The 22,231-nt window shown below is 37.0% G+C and overlaps 1 protein-coding gene across 5 annotated transcripts in view; it reads right to left on the bottom strand.

Moving 5' to 3' along the window:
* Positions 1 to 22,231, bottom strand: part of Ints9 (integrator complex subunit 9) — a 91,282-nt gene that overhangs the window by 22,730 nt on the left and 46,321 nt on the right. For all 5 annotated transcript variants that reach the window (XR_013430169.1, XR_013430168.1, XM_005337223.5 and 2 more), the window contains 4 exons: positions 18,322 to 18,442; positions 17,560 to 17,694; positions 6,392 to 6,503; positions 3,411 to 3,591 (listed from right to left, as the gene is read on the bottom strand). Coding sequence is in view for 3 of the 5 variants with exons in the window: in XM_005337223.5 (XP_005337280.2) it covers positions 3,411 to 3,591; positions 6,392 to 6,503; positions 17,560 to 17,694; positions 18,322 to 18,442 (549 nt within the window). In the remaining 2 variants the exon portion in view is untranslated. The remainder of the gene's footprint in view (positions 1 to 3,410; positions 3,592 to 6,391; positions 6,504 to 17,559; positions 17,695 to 18,321; positions 18,443 to 22,231) is intronic.

Genomic DNA, 22,231 nt, shown 5'->3' with positions numbered 1-22,231 from the left:
GATCAAGGACATCCCAACCTGTAACTACAGCCTGGCTTCTTGGATCCCTGGACTGGTAATACTTCACATTTATATATGTACCACAAATGCCTTAAGAGGCAAGACCAAACTAACCATCCCTGCTTTATGAACCTATTCTTCCTTTCTGTCCGACCTGTTTAGAAAATGTGGTATATATACACAATGGAATATTACTCCGCAATAAAACAGAACAAAATCATGGCATTTACAGGTAAATGGATGGAGCTGGAGAATATAATGCTAAGTGAAGTTAGCTAATCCCCCCAAACCAAATACCAAGTGTTTTCTCTGATATAAGGAGGCTGATTCATAGTGAGGTTGGAAGGGGGAACATGGGAAGATTAGACAAACTCTATATAGGGCAAAGGGGAGGAAGAGGGAGAGGAAAAGGGGGTTAAAAAAAAAAAAAGATGGTGGAGTGAGATGGGTATCACTATCCTAAGTATATGTATGAAGAAGACACAAATGGTGTGAATATACTTTGTATATAAGCAGAGATTGTGCTCCATATATGTAATATGAATTGTAATGCATTCTGCTGTCATATATATAACAAATTAGAATGAAAAATTTAAAAAAATAGAATCTATAGATCAAAATTTCCTGGGATCAAACCTCATTCCTCCACTTAGTATCAATATTTCTAATAAAGGAAGTTATTTGAAAAAAACTATTATTATTAATTATTATTATTTAATAAATACTACTAGCGCATGTAATTAGTTGACTACTTTGGGAAAAAAATAAACTTCATGATCCTCTCATACTAAACAAATTCAAGATAAAATAGTTAAGGGGGGAGCAAAACAGAAGAAAATAAATCATAATAAAACTGAAAGAAAGTATGTTCAGCCATGTGACATCAATTGGGGAAAGAATTTTTAAAATATAACACCAAAAGAAGACAGAGCAAAAGAGACTAAAATTAAAAAAAAAAATTCTGTCAAAAAACCCAAAAAACAATCCAAAGGCCTAAATGCACTATGACACCCTGGATGAATCCTGAAGCAAAGAGGTTATTAGTGGAAAATCTGATGCAATCAGAACAAAGATGGGAGTCTAATTAATGATGTGCTAATGTGTATGACCTTGTGAGCCACTGACAATACAAGAAACTGAGTGAAAGGCATATGGGAACTCTGCATTATTTTTATACTCTTCTTTAAGTCTAAAATTATTCCAAAGTACTGACTTTAAAAAAACAGGAAAAAAATCAGGTAAAATTTAAAATGAAGTGTCAAAATGGGAAAAAAAATTATAAAAAAAAAGTTAATATCTTTGGTATATACATAAAGAGTTCAAACATATAAGTGAAGTAAAAAACCTCTAAGAAGTAATGGGGGGAAAAAAGGGGAAAATTTTACATAGAAAACTTTCTGGAAAGCAATTTAGATTCAGATAATGAACATTAAAAAATATTTATATCCTTTGTTCCAGTAATTCCACTTTTAGTCATTTACCTCAAACAAACCAGATGTCCTCACATACACACAGAATATTAATTGAACATTACTAAAAGCAAAGAAACAAGAAAAGCCCTTGCATTCAATAAAAATATAGTAAACTAAATTATACATTCACAAATGACATAAAAATTATATCATACTTCAGTCATGTAAAAATTGTGTTCTTGCGGGGAATCGTAGCACACACCTGTAATCCCAGCAGCTTAGGAGGCCAAGGTAGAAGGATGGCAAGTTCAAAGACAGCCTCAGCAACTTAGTGAGACCCTGTCTCAAATAATTTTTTTTTTTTTTATAAAGGAGAGGGGGCTAGGGACAGATATGGCTCAGTGGTTAAGTGCCCCTGGGTTCAGAACATTACTGGTTTAGGAAAAAAAAGTCTTCTAATATTTTATAATGCTTTGATTTAATTGATTTTTAAAAAAACAGGAGTCACAATTAGATATCCAGCATGATCTCTATGAAGAAAGATGTAACACATCAGAATGTTAACAGTGATAAATTATTTCTGGATAGCAATATTATGGGTTAATTTTTTTTTGTTTTCTGTACCTTTCATTTTTTTTTCTATAGTAAACATGTATTACACATATAAGAAACTAACAAATACGTAGAAAAAACAAAAAAACAGAAACAGAAAAACATCCTACAGTATTCTTATCTTGGCAAGTTCTGATCTTAATCCAGTAAAATATTCCAATAACATGAACCACATGTGTTGGGCAAAGGCTGGACTTGAAGCACCAGTGAAGATACCGTCTACAGGGTTCCACAGGGCTGGCCCAGGAGTGTTTTAGTGATATCCTTACTAAGGATAATGATGAAGAAATTCTTAACATGCTTGTTAAATTGTGAGTGACACTCAGGGCAGATTACTAATTATTCAAGATTACTTCCTCTGTAGAGGGTACCCTATGCACAAAGGATAAAATTCAGTGAGTGCCAACAAGCAGCAACAGATGTGTGAACAAAGATGGGCAGTGTGCACATGGACAGAGAAGGTAGAGTTTAGATACAGAAGACAGACTATGAAAAAAGAATGGACTTTAAAACACAGGGGTGGGAGGAAAAATCACATACAAATTCCTTTTTTAATGAGAAGCTTAAAAAGCCTTGTTCATTTGGTTACTCCACTATTTAAAAAAGGATTAAACATATTCTACATTATGTATCTTCTCATGGCTCCTGAACTTTTGGAAATGATGTTCTGTAAAATTAAATTAAATCTATTTTCCTCTCCCTCTTTTTTTTTTGGTCCATGGGAATTAAGGTCCAAACATGTGTCTAAATAGTCTTAAAAAGGCTCAATGATTTCATATTGTTGAATAATTTATCCTACCTGAGGATATGATCAAATAATTTTCTGCTGTAGTAAAACATGGTTTTGTCACGTGTGTTATTGAAATAAAAAAAAATTGTTTTTTTTATCAGATTTGGTAACATGAGCTTGGGCTTGAAATTTTAAAAAAAGATTTAGAATGGAACTTCACTTTGTAGCAGACAGGGAAATACGCAGAAGTAGAAAATGTTTTTGCTATTGACTTTTTTTTCTTTTGGGTGATGTTAGCTTTACCACTGATGACATCCCAGTCATTTTTTTTTTTTTTTTTCCCAGTTTGAGATAGGGTCTTGCTAAATTGCCCAGGTTGGCCTTGACCTTGGGATCATAGGCATGTGCCCCAACACCTGGGTGATACTGACTTTGAAGTAGAGGCATAATCCTCTTGCATCCTTCCCTCTTTGGTAATTATTCTTCTAAACTCCAGCAGTGTAACAGATTTAACTTTCAGTAATACAATGTTATCATCACAGACACATACAAACAACAAAATGAAAATTTCATAGCAATGTGAGAAAAAATAACATTATTATTACTCTTACTGCTTGAACGTACTGAATCAAATAGAACTCAGAATGCTGACATACCACTCGGCAAAAATCTGGGAAAATTCAAGTGAACTGTTCGCCACTGGGGAGATGAAGTAGAAGGGGATGTTGGAGAGGCCGGCTGAGTCAATGTACTGATACAGGCATTCCAGGAGGTCGTAGATCACTCCAGAAGGGTAGCAGGGGACCAACACATTTCCTCCATTTCGAACTGTGAGAGCTAGAAAAGTTGAAGCCAGAGGGTGAAAAAATTACCAAAAGGATGTGTTTTAAAGTTAGAATCTAACTTAGAAAAATAATTTGCATTTGTTTTCCTACTTCTGTGATTATAACTCACTCATATGTATAATAAGTCTGCTTCTTATGAAGAACAGCACCCAAGTGGGGGAATCTAGAGGCTAAGAGCAGATTTTTCCATTACTGTCTAATTTAAGTCCATGAGAATAAAGTACACAATCAAGGATTTGGGATTTAAAAGTTCCAAGGCAGCTGCACTGCAGGACAGAATCTTCAAGTTCCTTCTTTTTTTAGATCCTGCCTAAAACATTTGCTAGATTAGTCTCTGGTAGGTCTCTGACCTCAGTTGAATGACCTATAAGGAAACAGGCCAAGTTTTTGTTTTACTCAGTGGGGTTTTCTTTCATTAATGTCTGTAAGAAAAATTCCTCACATTTTAAGTTACCAAATAAGAAACTACAATGTATGGGTTATAATTATATTCAAGTACGATTAGTTGAAAAACACAAAGTGCATACTTGAGTTTGTTTTTCTCATTAGTTTTCAAAACAAATTGATAGGATTTTGAGATGTAGAACCTCATGGTTTTGCTATGCTACCCAGGCTGGCCTTGAACTGATCACTATTGTCCTTCCTTGGGCCTCTTGAGCAGTTGGGATTACAGGTGTGCTCCACCATGCCTAGCTTCAGAACCTGAAGTCCTAATGCCACGTGTCCTCCTCTGTTCCCACTCTGATGTACAGTTTACTTGGATGCTGTGATGTGAGAAGTGGGGATCTGCTACTAGAGTTCAACATGATGGGGGGAAAAGTCAATATCAGAGCTGTGCATGGTGGCACACACTGTAATCCCAGTAGCTGGGGAGGCTGAGACAAGAGGATAGTGAGTTCAAAGCCATCCTCAGCAACTTAACAAGGCACTAAGCAACTCAGTGAGACTACAAAATGGGGCCGGGGGTGCTGGGGTTGTGGCTCAGTGGTAGAGCGCTCGCCTAGCATGTGTGAAGCCCTGGGTTCGATCCTCAGCACCACATAAAAATACATAAACAAAATAAAGGTATTGTGTACAATTAAAAATGGGGTTGGGGCTATGGCTCAGTGGTTTAGTGTCCCTGAGTTCAATCCCTAGTACCAAAAAGAAAAAAAGAAAAAAAAAAAAGAAAAAAATCTCAGTCATCATGGCTCAAAAGCAATGGCTCTAGTCCTATGTTTGCTCCAAGCTCTAGGACCACAGGTTAGCCACCACAACCTTGCTGGGCCTCAGTTTTCTCATGAGTTATGAGAGGAATGAATGAGATCAGTGACTTTCAGGCATTAGTCTGTGAAAACTTACCAAGGGAACACGCTGAACATGCAACTTCCTGCTGCGTCCTCCTCTCCCCAGGGATACCAATTTACTAGATCTGTGGTAGGGCCTCCAATTGGCATTTTTAATAAGTGATGCCACTGATATTTGAGGCAGGTGGTTAAACAGACCCACTTTGAGAGACAGTGGATTGGATATGTTTCCTTACCCAATCTAAATTGCTTTGAGTCTGTGATTATAGATTATAAACAAATACACAAACCCAAGACTGTTTTTGAGATCACTTCAATAATTTTGCAAAGTAGAATAAGTTACATCTGGTTTATGAGCAAAGAACAAAAGCAGACTATGATTATTAACATGGCTGGGTAAAGATTTCAAAGAACAGTGCTTTCCATGTAAACAGAGAACATAACCATTTCTTTTTCCTTCAGCAAAGGTAATATCACTTAAAATTGCTAGGGGTAAATGGTTTAAGCGCGTCAACTCTTTTTGATAACTGTTGACAAAATGTTGTGTCTCCTCCATCCAAGTGCATATGGTAGCCCTAATCTCCAATATGATCGAAGTATGAAGCAGGGAGTTTGGGAAGTAATCAGATTTAGATGAGGTTATGAGGGTGGAGCCCCATGATAAAATATCTGTCCCCTTGTAAGAAGAGGAAGGAAGATCAGAATTTCCCCTCTTCTCCATGTGGAGAACACAGCAAGAAGGTGGTCATCTGTGAGTGGGAAGAGGGCTTTCACCACAACAGCAAAGCTAGCACATGGATCTCAGATTTCCCAGACTCAAGAACTGTGCGAAAGTAATATATACTACTGAAGCCATCTATTCTATCATACTTTGTTACCTTAGCCTGAATTGTCAGGAACCAACCTACTTTTCTAAAACAAAGGTAGGATTTCTACATTTTGTTGATAATTATATACAAAGACAAATCAATTTCTTCCAGGTAGAAAACACCCCGTAAGCCTCTCAATTTAGCCTCCCCCCACAAAACCCCCAAATATTAATGGGAAAATGATGTGTTCATTATATAACTGTTGTGAATTCAAAGTGTAATGGTCTTTTCTGTGCTATAATTTGCAAAGCAAAGATGTTATTCTTTATTTCTTTGACACCTGCAATCCTGTAAACACTCCCCTACCAAATCCCACCAAAAAAGCAAGGGGATTAAATAAAAATCTGTGAGAAAACATTGAATATCTGTTCTATAAAGTGCTAATGACTCTAATTTACTGTTTTAACAACCACCGTTAACCTTACCTTCATATTTAAGCTAAGTTAGAACTGCTCCTGTAGACAGCAGTACACTCTGAAGGATGGGCAAGAAAGATGGAAGCAAGCAGAAGGGGGAGCCCTTAAAAGAGATACCAGAGTGTGTGACTAGGAAAGAAAGGGGCAAAGAATACTACAAAGCAAGCTACCAAAAAAACAAAGGCATATCACCCAGTGCCAAATCTGAGAGTCCTCCATACCCAGGTTGCTGCAGAACTCTCCCACCATGCCATCGGGGTTTGCAGTGGGGATCTGGGTAAGTCCTGTCAAAACCAGCACATCACTGTTTTTGAGGGAAGCTTGGTCCATGGGCTGAAAAACAACCGAGAACTATGCTTAGTAATTTTAAAAGGAATATTATCTACAAATAACAGAGGAAAAGATCATATGACATTGGTCTTTCTCTGTTCAACCCATCATCAAATACTTGTACTATCTATAATGAAAAGGCTGTCACGGAATAGCAGTTGCTTAGGGAGATAGGGACCGACAGGAAGAGGTATGGGGACATTATGGAGCAAGTTCTCCATCTTGACTGGAGTAGTGATCACACCAAAATTTAGAGAATTGTACGTTGAAGATCATTATTTCACTATATGTATGTTTACCTCAATTAATTCATCTTGTATTTCTATTATGCTTTATTATTTTCAAAATACCATCTACATGTAACTTCAGTGGTTCTCAAACTTCAGTGTGCATCACACTCATCCAAGGGTTTGTCAAGCATGGATTGCTGGGCCCACCCCTAGATTTTCTGATTCAGTTGGAGCCTGGGAATCTACATTTCTAACAAGTCCCCAGGAGATGCTCCTGCTGCTGACTTGGTAATCACACTTTGGAAACTAATGAATTATATAATTTGATTTTCAAAAAGAACTCTGTGAAGTACAGGAAGTAAGCCTACACTATGGAAATATGGAGTGGGGATTTGAGGAGGCGAGGTACTTTACCTTAAGTTCTATTGGCAGAGGAGCCAGGGAGAATGCTGGATTAGAGAGAAACCCAAGTCTACTCCCAATTTCATGACTAGCCCTGTGACTTCCACCAGTCTCCAAGCTTGGTTTCCTATGTAATACGACTATGTTTTGACCCACCTCCCTTAGCTAACACACTTGATCTTCTCATAAACTGTGAAGTCCTATGGCACATGACAATGTGATTCTTATGATGTTGTGATTTATTTTCACCCTGTACAATCTGAATTTGATTATTTTCAGACCATTTAAAAAATACTATCTTTTCTAAATAAATCAGGATTCCAACTGGAAACAAAACCCAAAAACACAGATTGAGATGTTAGCGAATTCATAAATGTTTTCATCTTGTAACACATTTTTTCCTTACTTCTACTGAAAATCTTCACAGGAATAGAAGAAAAAAACCTACAACACAGTTTATGAAGAAGTCTTATTCTTCCTCTGTCTATGCCACCTAATACATTTTCCAATAAGGAAATAACATTCCAAATAGTCCAGGAAAGTCCCATCATCCAGATTGTTATTGAGTATATATGCCTTTTGGGGTATTTTCCTTTAGCATTTTATATAAGCACAGATAACCTGGGCTTTATTATTTTATTTTGGTACTGGGGATTGAGCCCATAAATAACGTGTTATAAGCTACTTTGTAACATTAAAAAATATTTATTTAATATGTAATCAGAAAAAATCCTATGGTGAAGATGACCATGTGAATATCTTCTATTTCCCCTTTGCCCAGATATATACTAATGCAGCTTTTCTTCTGCTTGGGCAGAACTGATCTATTTGTACTTCTCCAACAAATACATACGATTCTGCTATTTTCACAGAAGGAAGGAAGGGGAAGTAAAATATAATGATTTTTAACAGCAGATATGTAATACAGCCTGGGACTGTTTCCTATATGTACCAGAAGGAATCTGGAACAGGGACAAAAGGGACTAAGTATCATATTGGATAGCATAATTAGCTTAAAATGGCAATAGTTTTGTTAGAAGAAGCCAATAATGACATCCAGGGCTGATGGGAAATCTCAAAGGGCCCTGAGATGGCATATACAATTCTGTGTTTGCCTATATACACTTTCCCATAGATTTATAATTGAGTTGTCAGGTGGAGCCATGACCCCAAAAAGTTTAAGAATGAATTATCCTGGATTGGGGCTGTGGCTAAGGGGTAGAGTGCTTGCTTAGGCATTGGCATAAAAAGCCCTAAGCCCAAGAATGCTTGGCTACCATGTTGGTCCTCCAATGATTCACTTTTATTGTACATTTTGCATTAGCAATGAGAAAAAGACCCTAGGCCTTAGAAGTTTATAATCTAGTTGAAAACACGTATAATAATAAATTCCTTTTTTCCCCCCAAAGTCATACAAAATATAAAGCAAATTTAAAAGTTTACACTGAGTATATAACTGCCAAAAATGTAGACTAGAGGCTGTACCAGGTTGGGTGAGGTCAGTAATACATGTCTTTTTGGCAGATGAAGTCTGGGTTCTGGTTTTATCGTCTTTAGCTATGGAACTTAAGACTCAATTTAAGATAGTCCAGGTCACTCACTGTGTCTACAGCATCTCTGTGACACCCTTTCCTTCCCTCTCCTACGATGTCCCTCATACATGTACTCCCAGGGCATCCAATGCTTTCTAACTACACTGAATTTTAATTGCCTATGTCCCTACAGACTATAAAGCTTTTGTAGCCCTGCTGCCTTGTAAAATGCCGTAGCACATACTAAATAAAGTTGCTGAAAATGAATGCATGAAAAGAACATGGTCTGATGGGAAAGAGAAATGTGAGAGTGTCCATTTGGGAAGTGGTACAGTAGATGTCAGGAATAGAAGAATAAGCCATCCTCTGTGGGAGAGTATGGGAGCACACAGACAGCAAGATATCTGTGGATAACACATGAATTCACTTGGCTTGAAGGGAGAGTCTGTTTTGGGGGTGAAAAAAGGTATCAGTAAAAACAAAGTATAACTGATAAAAGACCAAAAAGATTAGAATCATGCAGACCCACAGAATAGGCAATAAGAAATCAATGGTTTGAAGCAAGGAATGGCATTTTGGTAATAATTACAGAAGATAATGAAGGCAGTGGGTGAAAACAAATAGGGGAGACATTTTAAAGAGCCTTGTGGACACTTAAGACATAAAAAAAAAGTTAAGGAGATGAAGAAGCAGATCTATGAATTATCATGAAAAATAACCAACAGATATTTAGGAACAGTTTGGGAAATGTAGAGAGCAAGACATTAAGATGACTTCAAAATCTGAAATTAGACGTGTAATCTAAGGGAATCATGTTAGATGCAATGATTTATATACTAAAGAGGCAAGTAAGTCCAATGTTGGCAGGTTGCAAACTTTCTGGGGAGAGCTAAAAGATAAAACAGTGAAGTGTGATGTACTTGGAATCTGCTGGGTACTTCAGTCAAAGAGCTAATAAGATGTCAATTTAAAAAGAGTGAGCAAAGAGTAGCTGGCTGAGGGACATAGAAGAGAGAAGGACATAATGGAGAAAGGAACTTCCTTCTCTGAAATGAGTAGGTTGGAAAAGATAGCTTAATAGTACTTTGACCAACAATATGGCAAAAGATCAAGTAGAATAATAAGAGAACAATAACAAAATTGTTGCTCCAGAAGCCAAGACTACAAAGAATTTCAACAAGAGACTGACTGAACACTGTCCAATGCAACCATGAGATGCTGTGAAGAGAGAAAAGTAAAAGAAGGGCCAGAAGTTGATCACTGCATAAGTACAGAAGGTGAATTCACTGAGAATGTGAAACCAGACACAGGAGGTAAAACAGGAAAGTCAGGGTACACTGGATGAATTGATTGGTGAGAAATCTTATCACAGTGAAGAGGTAGAAACAACAGTACTTAGGCAAGGAAGCAGAGTAACCTGCAGGCCCTTTTCCATATTAATAGTTCTAGGATTTGCTTAAAGGCAGAAAGGAAGTAATGAGTGAAAAAGCTAAAGACCTGTAGTTCTTGGATGAGAGAAAGAAAGAAATACATTTGAGATCATGAAGCACAACACCATATTTGGCCTTCCAAGATCCACTCAAAACCCATCCCTCCAGGAGGTCCCTCAATTTCCTAGCTGGAAGGGATGCACCATATAATAATCAGTGGCTTTATACTATTTCAGGACTATTCATTTATACCCTGGAGAAAACTCTGGTATGTATACATTTTCTACCCCTATTGTAACTTCTGTAAATGTGCTATCTCTTTGTCCTTGTTCCCTTATAGCCTAGCACACTCCACTCCTCAAAGGATGGGTTTATTTTTTATTTGTTCTTTTGACATATTATACATACATGGAGTACAACTTCCCATTCTTGTGGCTGTATATGATGTGTAGTAAAACTGGTCATGTACTCATATGAACATAAGAAAGTTATGTCCAGTTCTTTCTACAGTTTTTCCTATTCATGTCCCTCTCCCTTCCCTTCATTTCCTTTCGTCTAATCCAATGAACTTCTATTCCCTACTCACTGTGTGTTAGCATCTGTGTATCAGAGAGGATATTCAGCCTTTGGTTTTTCGGGATTGGCTTATTTCACTTAGCATGAAAGCCTCCAGTTCTATCCATTTTCAGAAAATGCCATAATTTCATTCTTCTTTATGGTTGAGTAATATTCCATTGTGTACATACCACATTTTCTTTATCCATTCGTCTGTAGAAGGGCACCTAGCTTAGCTATTGTGAATTGAGTTTCTATAAATATTGATGTGGCCTTGCCACTACAGTATGCTGATTTTAAGCACTTTGAGCATATGCCAAGGAGTAGGATGAATGAATCAAATGGTGGTTCCATTCCAAGTTTTCTGAGGAATCAAAGGAGGGGTTTAGGAATCAGCCCTGACTAAATGAGGAAATTAATAACAGTAAATATACAAATGTATGTAAGTAGTATACACATTTTTTTTGAGAGAAGGAAACTATGCACAGAGGCAGAGCATAGCCAGAAAAACAAGATAGCAAGTGTGAAATGATGTGGGCAAACTGTAGCAAGCCGTCTAGACTCTTCCTCCTCACTTCAAGGACCTGCTTAATGAGCTCAACTTTTCAACTGACATGGGCTGTTTATAGCTTGGCTTCCCTGCTGCTTCCTGCCTCCCAGACTTTTTGGAGCTTCCAAATCAAAGTACTGCACAAACAACCAAACATCCAAGGAAATCCAGGAATAAGGAAAAACATAGAAAATGAAACAGAACAAAACCAATCTGCCCAGTGATTGCCTTAGTTCTAAAAACCTGATTCAAAGAATCCAACTGTAAGATTTTCTTTACATTTAAGGGAAGAGTCCCCATTTATTTGCTAACTAACCAAATATCTCTATGCCCAGGTATATGTAGCTTTTGCTGAAATATGCTATGGATTTTCACATCTAAAACTCAAGTCCCATCCCTGTGGTCAGGTAGAACAGCCAAGAAGCTATGAAATAATAGAGTATTGAATTGCTTTCTTAAACTATCATAACATAACATTTAATATTCAAATACAGGTTCACAAGCCACAAGCAAATTCATTAATCTGATTTCCAAAGCCAGGAAGGCTTTGGCTCTAATAATCAAAATTGCCAATGCATCTATGGGATCTTTCCAACAGGCACTGCTTGTTTTGTGCTATTAGTGTTATAGTTTTAAAATGGTGTCCTGTACACTCTTTCTGGAGAGACTGCACAAAAGCTTACAGTAGATGTTTTTCAGAAAACACGTGATTTAAATGTCTCACAGTGAAAATAATTAAATACTTTATGGTCTACTCACATGATGGAATATTATGCAGACATCAAACATCATGTGGTAGATACTTGATGACCTAAGAAAAATTTCACTGCACAGACAGAACAGAAAAAGCAGGCTGCAAAAAGTTACCTCTTAATATTCCAACTAATATAGTTTTTACTCTAAGATTTTTATATTTTTCCAAAATTACCACAATAAATACAAAAGCTCCATTATAGCTTCTGACAAAACTGTGAATGAACACAAGCTGCTGGCTCCCTCCCAGGAGGTAATCCAGGGGACAGAAGGAACAGCAAGTGATGGATCTGAGAAATAAGAGAACTGGGATAAATTCCCAGGGAAATGGAGGTTCCTGGAGTGGGACACTGGCAGGCAGTAGCCCCTATCATGGTAAGCAGAGCTTGGGTGAGATTTTTGTCTTTTCTTTCCCTCTCCATACCATCGGTGGTAATTCACAGCCCATATCAACACACTGAAAGAAAAAAGAAATAATCTAGAAAATGACTTAAGAATTCTAAAATTCTAAAAGCCTGTCCTACATTAAGGAATGCAAGTCTGAATGGTTTCAAAGACCTTGACTGACAAGGAACACAAGTAGAAAATGAAAAAAATATATATATATATTTATTTGCATTTGCAAGGTCTTTTGCCTTCAGTTATATGGCCACCCAATTTTACTTCAATTATATAGTCATCATTTAAGTGTGATAAAAAAGGAAAAATGTTCTTAATAATTCAAAGCCTCACAGGTTAACTATATTAATAGCCTCTTGGTAAACATTTCCCAAGCATTCCTGAAATAAGAAAAATAACCCAGAATTAAAATACTAGATAGTATCAACCTGGTGGGCAGGGGACAGGGGACAGAGAACAAAGATGGGAGACACATGAGGCTTTGGGGGAAAGATACAAAATCAGTAAGAAAGATACAAAAATCAGTAAGATATAGGGAAAATAAACGAAGAAACACTTGGAAGAATAAAAATAAAATATGTACCCACACTTGCAAAAGAAAACTTATCCTTCTAAAGCTAGGCAAAAAAGGACTGAAAAAAAGAATGAACTAAAAACCCTGAGCCAGGTGCATGATGCACACCAGCCTGTAGTGCCAGCTACTTGGTAAGCTGAGGCAGGAGCATAGCTTGAGAGCAGTAGGTTCAAGGCCAGTATGGGCAACACGGTAAGCCCATCTCAAAAGAAAAACCAAATACCAATAAAAATAATATAATAAGACCAAAATAAGCTGAATACAATAATAATTATAAAAACATACACAGGTTCAATCAAGTCTCTAAATTAAAAAAAAAAAGGTCTCTTATTAGTTTTCTAAAAGGGATCCACTAAACAGTGATACAGAAAGAATGAAAATAAAGGGATGAAAAGAAAAAAAGGGATGGAAAAAAATAGTAGGCACATAAGGAAGGTGAAAAGTCCGTTGGCCTTTAATGTAGTGTGATAGAGAAAAAAGAGAAAGCATCAAAACATCCTGATAAAAGGAATAAATGACCCATAAAATGTAATGATCATGAGCATATAGCTTCCCAAGTATATAGCTTAAGTATATGAAAAGCATATCCTTTTCAGAACAAGAGACCTAAATAACACAGAAAGCGCAAATTAATACATATGGAATCATTTTACCCTACAATGCATACATATTCTTTTCTAATCTATGTAGAATGTTCACAAAAATAATTTGTGTTTCAAAGGAAGCTTATTCAAACTATACATGTATCATAATGCAAAAAAATTAGAATCCTGAAAATGACACAAAAAATGAGATGGTATCTCATCCAAAAGAAATGGAGTCAGCATACAAAAAAGATATATGCATTCCCAAGTTTATTGCAGCACTCTTCATAATAGCTAAGGTTATGGACCCATCCTAGATGCCCACCAACAGATGAATGAACAAAGAAAGCATGGTATAACATACATAAAATAGATTATGCTCAGCCATAAAGAAAAATAAAATTCTGTCATTTGCAGCAAAATGGATGGAACTAGAGCACATTATGTCGAGTGAAATAAGCCAGACACAGAAAGACAGGCATTACACATTCTCTCTCATATTGGAAACTAAAAAAAGGTTGGTTTTAAAGTAGAACAATGATAATTAGAGACTGGGAAAGGTTAGGGGAGACAGTGGTGAAAGAAGGGTGGTCAGAAACAATCAGTGCGTGCTATTTGCATGTATGGAAATATTGCACTGAATCCCCTTAATATATACAATTAATTATGTGTTAGATTTAGTTAAAGATGAATGACACTGCATTGCATATCGAAACTTTTTAAAATTTTTTTTTCTTTATTTATTTTTATGTGATGCTGAGGATCGAACCCAGGCCCTCGCACGTGCTAGGCGAGCGCTCTACCTCTGAGCTACAGCCTCAGTCCCTGCATATCAAAACTTTAACAGGGTTAAATAATACTAAGAGAATCTCATGGCTTTAAAAACATTTACTGGAAAAGCCAAGAAGAAGCAATGAGGTAAGTTTTAAAAGAAGAGCAACACAGTAAACTCAAAGATATAAGGAAGAAAGAAACAAAGATATAAGGAAGGAAGGGCAAAATGAAAATACATTATAGTTGAATGTGGTTGCATACACCTGTAGTCCCAGCTACTTGGAAGGCTGAAGAAGAACTGCTTGAGACTAGCCTGGGTTAACATAGAAAGACCTCATTAAAAAAAAAAAAAAAAAGGCCAAAGAACAGAGATCATAAGATTATCTCAGACTTAAGAAAAACCATTTGATAAGGTATTGCATCTAAAAAAACAAAACAAAAAACCCTCCTAAAACTGTGTAGTAAGTATCATATTTCATGAAGAGATAACAAAGCATTCCCTTAGAATCTGGTGCAAGACAAGGATGCCCACTATCATCACTTTGTTCAACATGGTATTAGAGGGCTGTGCTAGACAGAAAAAAGAAAAGCTATAGGCTTGGAAAAGAATTGACAAAATAGTTACTTCTCTGCAGATAACATTATCATCACTGACAAATATTAGAACATGAGAATTTAGTATGGTTGTTGAATAACTGATTAATTAAAACAATTATGCTGAGACCTTGAGCTCAGTGAAGGCCAGTTCTTTTCTTCCTTCTCCCTTTGTTTGGCCTCAATTCTCCTCTCCCTCTCACCCATGCTTATGTAGATGATTTTTCTTCCTTCCATAGTCTACTGGTAAATGTTCCCAAAAGCTCAGTCTTTGGCCCTCAGCCTTTTATTTATATACTTTAAAAAGTATGATGACTCTCCAATTTCTTTCTAGACTTGACTTCACATCCAATTCCAGTCTCATATTTCCATCTGTCTATGGTCTATCATATTCATATCTACCTTATCTACAACCCCATTCTGAAAGAAATAACAGTCCTGCCAGCTCTTCCTTGTTAACTGAATTACTGCCATTCTCAAGGTCATCCAGGCACAAAACCTTTAACTTCTATCTTTTTCCACTGAAGGTAGTGGGCATTCAATGCTTACTTCTAGAATTAAGAACTTATCCATGTTGCCTCGTCTCCTTTCTTACAGCTTCAGTCTTAATCCAAAGCCTCATAATTCTATGCTTATTAAATAAGCAGCTTGTGTTATTCTTCCTTGCTAGTAAGGTTTCCATTCAAGTAGACCAGGATTAGCAGACCCTTTCTGTAGAGTAGAACTCTGCCATTATAGGGCATACTGAGTCATAAATCACAAGCAAGTGTGAGTGGCTATAATACAATAAAACATTACATAAAAAAACAGGAGGTGATGGGATACAGTTTGCTGGCCTCTACAGTAGATTATCAAGTTTTTACAAACCAAAACATTTCTTATCCCTATTAACTCAATGCAGAATCCAACAATATGGATAAAGAAAATTAACTTTTTTCTTTCTTTAAATATATAACACAGGTTACCAGCTAGAAATTAAAATTAATTACTTAGGTATGTTGCTCACTACTTTCAAGACCTTATTTTCCCTTTAAATTTATAGACCTTGAAGAAATAATTTACTGGAAATTACATCAATAGTACTGTAAAGGCTTTGACCTAAGCAGGACAAACCAGAAGAGTTGGCAGCCAAGTCATCTTTCTGTCTTTTATGGAAGAATATATCAAGAATGATAGAAGCTGCCAATAAAAAATCTTGATTCAATGAAGCAGATTATGATGACATTGATGGGCTTTTGATTTCAAAAAGCGGGAAGAGCCCAGAATTCTGCTAGCTATAGGAAAAAATAGCAACTTGTCTCCTCTAGACCTTGAGATAAAACTTAAGTTATAAAAGAAGGTTTGAGAAAAACAATGCAGAATGGCAGCTGAAAAGCACCATTGTTCCAGACCAGAACACAGCATTCTTTCCCCCATATTAAAATGGAACATGTTAATTAGCTTGGTTTAACCATTCTACAATGTGTGTGTGTGTGTGTGTGTGTATCAAAATGTCATGCTGTACATCAGATATAACTTTTACTTATCAATTAAAGAGAGATGCAAATGTTTTGACCAGAAAGAAGAGGAAAAATGCCCAAATGATCTAGTTCTAAGTTTCATCTTTTGCTTTATTATGAAGATAATAAAATCTTGAGGTTATGTTCATAAATTTGCCAATTAAAAAAACACGATAGAATATGGACTTTCACAAGTTGTTTATGTAACCATCAGTCAACTATCTCATCTCCCCAACATACCTCACAGACATGGGAGAACCAGGATTTATGAAATGAACAAGAAACTTTTATGAATACCTAAAAAGGATTAAATGTTATATTCATAACAATATTTATGTACTTAGCTCCTTGCCAAATAGGACCAGAATGAATGACCAATTTAAACTTTCCAATGGCTTCCTCCTACATATTAAAATAAAATTGGAATTTCTCACTATGGCCCACAAAGTTCTAGGAGAGCTGGTGTCTGCTGCTCTTCTGGGCCTCACTGCAGGTAGACATTGCATTTCCATGGCCTTCTCTGTTTTTTAAACATGCCCAGCTTGTTCTGCTCTAAGTGCCTTTCATTTACCATCTCTTTGTAGTGCTTTGCCCTCAAGTTTCACATGCCTCCTTTTGGTCTCAGTGCAGACGCAAGGTTCCAGAAGCTTTCCCTGACTGTTTAATCTAAATTTGACCCAGTTGCTTTAGAAAAAACCCTGCTTTGCTGTTTTTGTATCAATCTGAAATGACTGCTCATATTTATTCATTCATTTTCATGTTCTGTTCATCTTCTCCCCATGTATAAAATTAACATAATAAGATCCACGAGCAGAGATTGCCTGGTGTCACGACTTAATCCCTAACACTTACATAAATGCTTGACACTTGGTCCTTGTTAAGTATTCAGTAGTTAATATGTGCTGAGTAAATAAACAACTTGTTGTATTCTGTATCAGGCTACAGTCCTTGGAAGGACTGAGGCATCTCAGAATCTCAGAGGTGACCCTAAAAGGCTGCAGAACTCTTTCTGAGGAAAATGTAATACCGAATGTTGGGATTCTAATAATCTAACTTTCCTAGAATACTCTGAAGAAACCAAGATTAGAAAGATTTTAAAATGGTTGATAGTACACTGGATACATTCTGAATCTGGGTTAAATAACCTCAAAGCTGAGTTGTTAAAAAAAGAATTTATCATTACCTGAGGGTGTGTGGTGAGCAAGGAGGATCCAGAGACATAAGAAACTTTCTCATAATGGGACTGGATAATCCAGTTAGAGCTTCCAAGGGCATAGCCAGAGCTCAGAGGAGTTACCTGGACAGCACCGAAAAGCTCCTAAAAGGAACCACAGAAAGAACCACAAGTTTCAACAATGCTTTCAGAGCACATAAGTTTGTAAGAAAAAGAAACAAATACTACTTTTAGTTTAGAAATAGAAATTATTTTAAAGTAAACAAGAAAGTTTAAAACAAAAGGACAATGGAGACTGTGGTGGACACAAAAAGCAACCCTGTTGTCTTTACTTATCACCTGAGAGTTTTAGCCCAACTGTAGTTGCCAGGGATTCAGGATGCATTTTCCTTTTGGGCTCTGGGTTATTCTAATGGAGAAATGGGAGCCCTTATATTTAGTCAGAACTCAAGTCATCCTTGCCAAACTCCTTCTCTGTTCCCTGTCTTACTTATAGTGTCTGTTGTTCTCCCATGATGGGATAAGAGAGATGCCATTCTTCTTTCTCCTGACTCATTACCTCACTAGCTGGTGACAGGGAATGTGAAGGTTAGGAATGAACACCAGCAAAAACATGGCAGGGCTGAAGGAAAACAATAGGTGCTCTTTTTTTTTTTTTGTACAAGATTCTTGGTGACAGAATGACTTTAAAAAGGGAACTACATGATCCTTCAAAGTACAATATGAATTGAAAGCACTCATGAGTCACTTTGGAATAATATTAACACTCACAATTTTCTGAGAATATCCCACCAGTTGGATTTTGCTAAGGGCAGAGTTCACCTCTTGCATTGTGTAGCATCTTCTCCAGGTTGACACTTCCACAGCATCCTTGAGAGGAGAAGGCAGGAGCCTGTAATTGCATCACAATGTCATACACGAGGCAAACATTTCTTCTTGTGAAAGCTTTCCTTTCTAGGGATTTGTCCACTCTATTTAAATTGCCCAATTTATTGGCATGTGAATTTAGGATTCTAGTATAATAATTTCTATTTTTGTAAGGCTGGTACTACTGTCTCCTTTCATTTTTGATTGTGGTAATGTAATTTCTCTATTTTTTTTTGTGTGTGGGGGTCAACTAAAAATTTATCATTATTGTTGATTTAAAAATGAACAATTTTTGATTTCATTTATATTTTTCTAATCTCAATTTTGTTATCTAGTATAGGTTCTTTTCTTTAAGTCCAGTCAATTAATTTCTGCAATCTGATTGGATTGTTCAGTTCATTTACATTTAACTTTATTAGTGATACAGCTGGATCATGTCTGCCAACTTATTTTTTTCTGTATGTCTCACATCTCTTTTGTTCCTCTATTCATCTTTTATTACGAGTGTTTTCTCATGTAGCCTTTTAATTTCTTTAATAATTTTCACTATTTGAGTTATTAATAGTTGCTATAAGGTTTACCACATACATCTTAATATAGAGCATTTCTATTTGAGCTCTTTTTTTGTTTCTATTTTGTATTAAAGTACTCAACCCAGGGCCTTGCACCTGCCAAGCAAGTGCTCTACCACTCATCTATGCTCCTTGCCTGAGCATTTGTATTGACATCTCACATTGTATTCCCTATTCACAAAAAACAAATGAAATCAACTTCACTAATGGTCCTGAGAGAAGAACTGAATTTAACATAGATGGGGCTTAGCACAAAAGAAAATAAGGCATGATTTGTGACCTTTAAGACCAGCCTCAGAACACCCCTTTACACTCACAAAAATGTGCTGTTAGAAAAACATTTTATCATTTGCTCTACTATGAGAAATGATCTGGAAGAGTGACCTCCCTGAGATTCACTGGAAATAGTCAAAGTACTTCTGGTGAACGAATGTATGCACTAGTCTCTCCTTTCTCCTGAATCACACGGAGTAGGTATGAGGACCCCATAAGCGCACCCTCATCTACAATCATCAATGCTCACTGTCACATTCAGGATAAAACAAGAGGCTCCTGGCATGGCTTATATGAGGCCCTGCTTCATTTGGTCCTGCTTCTACCTGTATTTTATATACTGAGCCCTTCCAGTGCCAGGCTCTCTCACCTGTAACCCACACCATCTCTTGTTGTCTACCTTTTAGGTAGACAACACTTACTCCTACTTAAAACAGAGACTGTTCATTCATTTTTCTCAGGTTTGTGACACCATCTAGGCCAGATGCACACTCATGTGCTCTTTGGGGAAGGGCCTGGCCCGCATGTCACAGTGCAGGGAAGTGGATAAGGCTACTAGCGCAGTGCTGCTACTTCTTCTCATCTCTTTGCTGCCCTGTACTTGCTGCTTTTAGGAAGGAGAGATTTCTCTCAGAGGCAGTAGAATGATGGAAAAACAAGGACTTATATCCAGGCAAGTCTTGATTAAAGTCCAGAGTTACCTCTTTACCTCTGGGTCCTGGTTTATAAAAAGGGGGAGAATGTCATCTTCCCTTCAGTTTTCTGCAAAAAACCCCCCTATTTACAATGAATAGAAAGGGTCTGGTGCAAAGGAGATGCTGATGAATGTTTGGTGTCCCGTGTCTCAACAATTACAGGCACTGCAGCTCCAGGGGCAAATGCACTGTCCAACACTATTGTAGTGAAGTTCAACCCAGAAGGATTCACCTCAATGAACAGCAACGGTTCTGAACTTGTATGGCCACACACTGCTCTAGAGGATCTAGAGGAAGAACCCAACCTACTACCCTGTTTTTTTTTTTTTTTTTTTTTTGAGAGAGAGAGAGAGAGAGAGAGAGAGAGAGAGAGAGAGAGAGAGAGAGAGAGAGAGAGAGAATGAATTTTAATATTTATTTTTCAGTTCTTGGCGGACACAACATCTTTGTTTGTATGTGGTGCTGAGGATTGAACCCGGGCCACACGCATGCCAGACAAGTGCGCTAACACTTGAGCCACATCCCCAGCCCTACTACCCTGTTTTAATCCCTTTAAATTCTCAGGATAAGACCTCCTAGGGCTGCACTTCCCAGAAAAAAATATCTTGCTTTGGACTGAGTAGGAGCAGGATTTCCTGACTCTATGCCAGATCTTGAAGACTAAAGTGGGATCTGCTAGGGATCAGGGAGGGTGATAATAATAATATTTACAGTCCAACTACATCTCTCCTTTCAGGTGAGTGTGTGATGCAGCTTTTGCTAGGGCCTGCAAATGAGCCATCTAAGAGATTGATTAAAAAGTCATACACAAGGCTAAATTCACACCTGTTTTCTCTTCTTTGAGTTTCCTTACACAGCACTTGACAACCAGTACTGTCATTACCCAAAACAACACGAAGCTTTCCTTTCTACTGGTTCTGTTCTCCAGATGGCCTTTTCAAGCATATTCTTTCTTCCCGCTTCCCATGTAGGACAATGTGTGTGTGTGTGTGTGTGTGTGTGTGTGTGTGTGTAAATTTATTTTATTAATAAATATAAGTATAGTCAAACTCAGAAACCATTGAGGGATTGGTTCCAGAACCCCCCTATAGATAGCAAAATCTATGAATACTCAAGTTCTTTATCATGCTGTAATCCTAGTGACTCAGGAGGCTATGGCAGGAGGACTGCAAGTTCAGGCCAGCCTGGGCAACTTAGTGAGACATTCTCTTAAAATAAAAATAAAAAGGGATGGGATGCATCTCAGTGGTAGAGAACCCCTCGGTTCAGTCCCCAGTACTGGGGGATAAGGGCAGAGGTGGGGTATAGTTCTTGCATATAACCTATACCTATCCTGCTATATACTTAAATATTATTATTATTATTTTTTTGAGACAGGGTGTTGCTATATAACTCAGGTTTGCCTTGAATTACTGGGCTCAAGTAATCTTGCCTCAGCCTCCTGAGTAGCTGGGACTATGTTTGTCAGAATACCCAGCATCTTCATATATACTTTAAATCATCTCTAGATTATCTGTAACATTCAATACAATATGAATGCTATGCAAATAATTGTTATACAATAGTGTTTAGGAAACACTGACCAAAAAAAGGTCAGTGCAGGAGCAAATATTTTTAATAGGCATTTGGCTGAATCCACAGATGTGGAACTAGATGCAAAGGCTGTGTGTATAAATGTATGTGAATTGACTGTATGGGTAAGTGCACCCCCCACTCCCCAGTGTGTATTAATTCCCTCAACCCTTGGTGACTAAATTCTCTTGGGATTTTACTCTGATATCTTATATATTATTTATATCTTTCAGATCTAAAACTAGTTATTTGTCCTTTCTGTACTTAGAAATGTATAGTTTTCTTTTTCACATACATTTGGTGACTATTTTCACAAACAATTTAGGTAAATTTTTTTTTTAACTAGGCAAAAAGTAGTCTTAAATTAGGGATCAAACAATGTATTAGTGGCTTTTTAAAGAGAACTAAATTTCATTATTTTCTTTTGCAATAATACTAAGATTTAACATCTAATTATTTGCTCTTTCACCTCTCAGTCATGCCATGTTTTGCTTATCCTGTGCCCTTGTCTCAAAATGGTCTCTTGCCTCATTGCAGTTCTACTGAACCTGCCAAACCCAGCCCAAGTCTTGCCCCTTAGTACTGAATCATTTCAACAAGCTCCTTAAGTTCTTAAGTTTTGGGGCATTTTTTAAAAAAAACAAACTTATAATGCCAGGCACTTGCTAGTTATGAGTTACCAAACAAATGAGTCTAAAGTAT

Source organism: Ictidomys tridecemlineatus, chromosome 14, assembly GCF_052094955.1.
Source record: "Ictidomys tridecemlineatus isolate mIctTri1 chromosome 14, mIctTri1.hap1, whole genome shotgun sequence".
Classification (NCBI taxonomy): domain Eukaryota; kingdom Metazoa; phylum Chordata; class Mammalia; order Rodentia; family Sciuridae; genus Ictidomys; species Ictidomys tridecemlineatus.
Note: the sequence above shows the minus strand (reverse complement) of the source record. Positions and strands in the feature narration are given on the sequence as shown.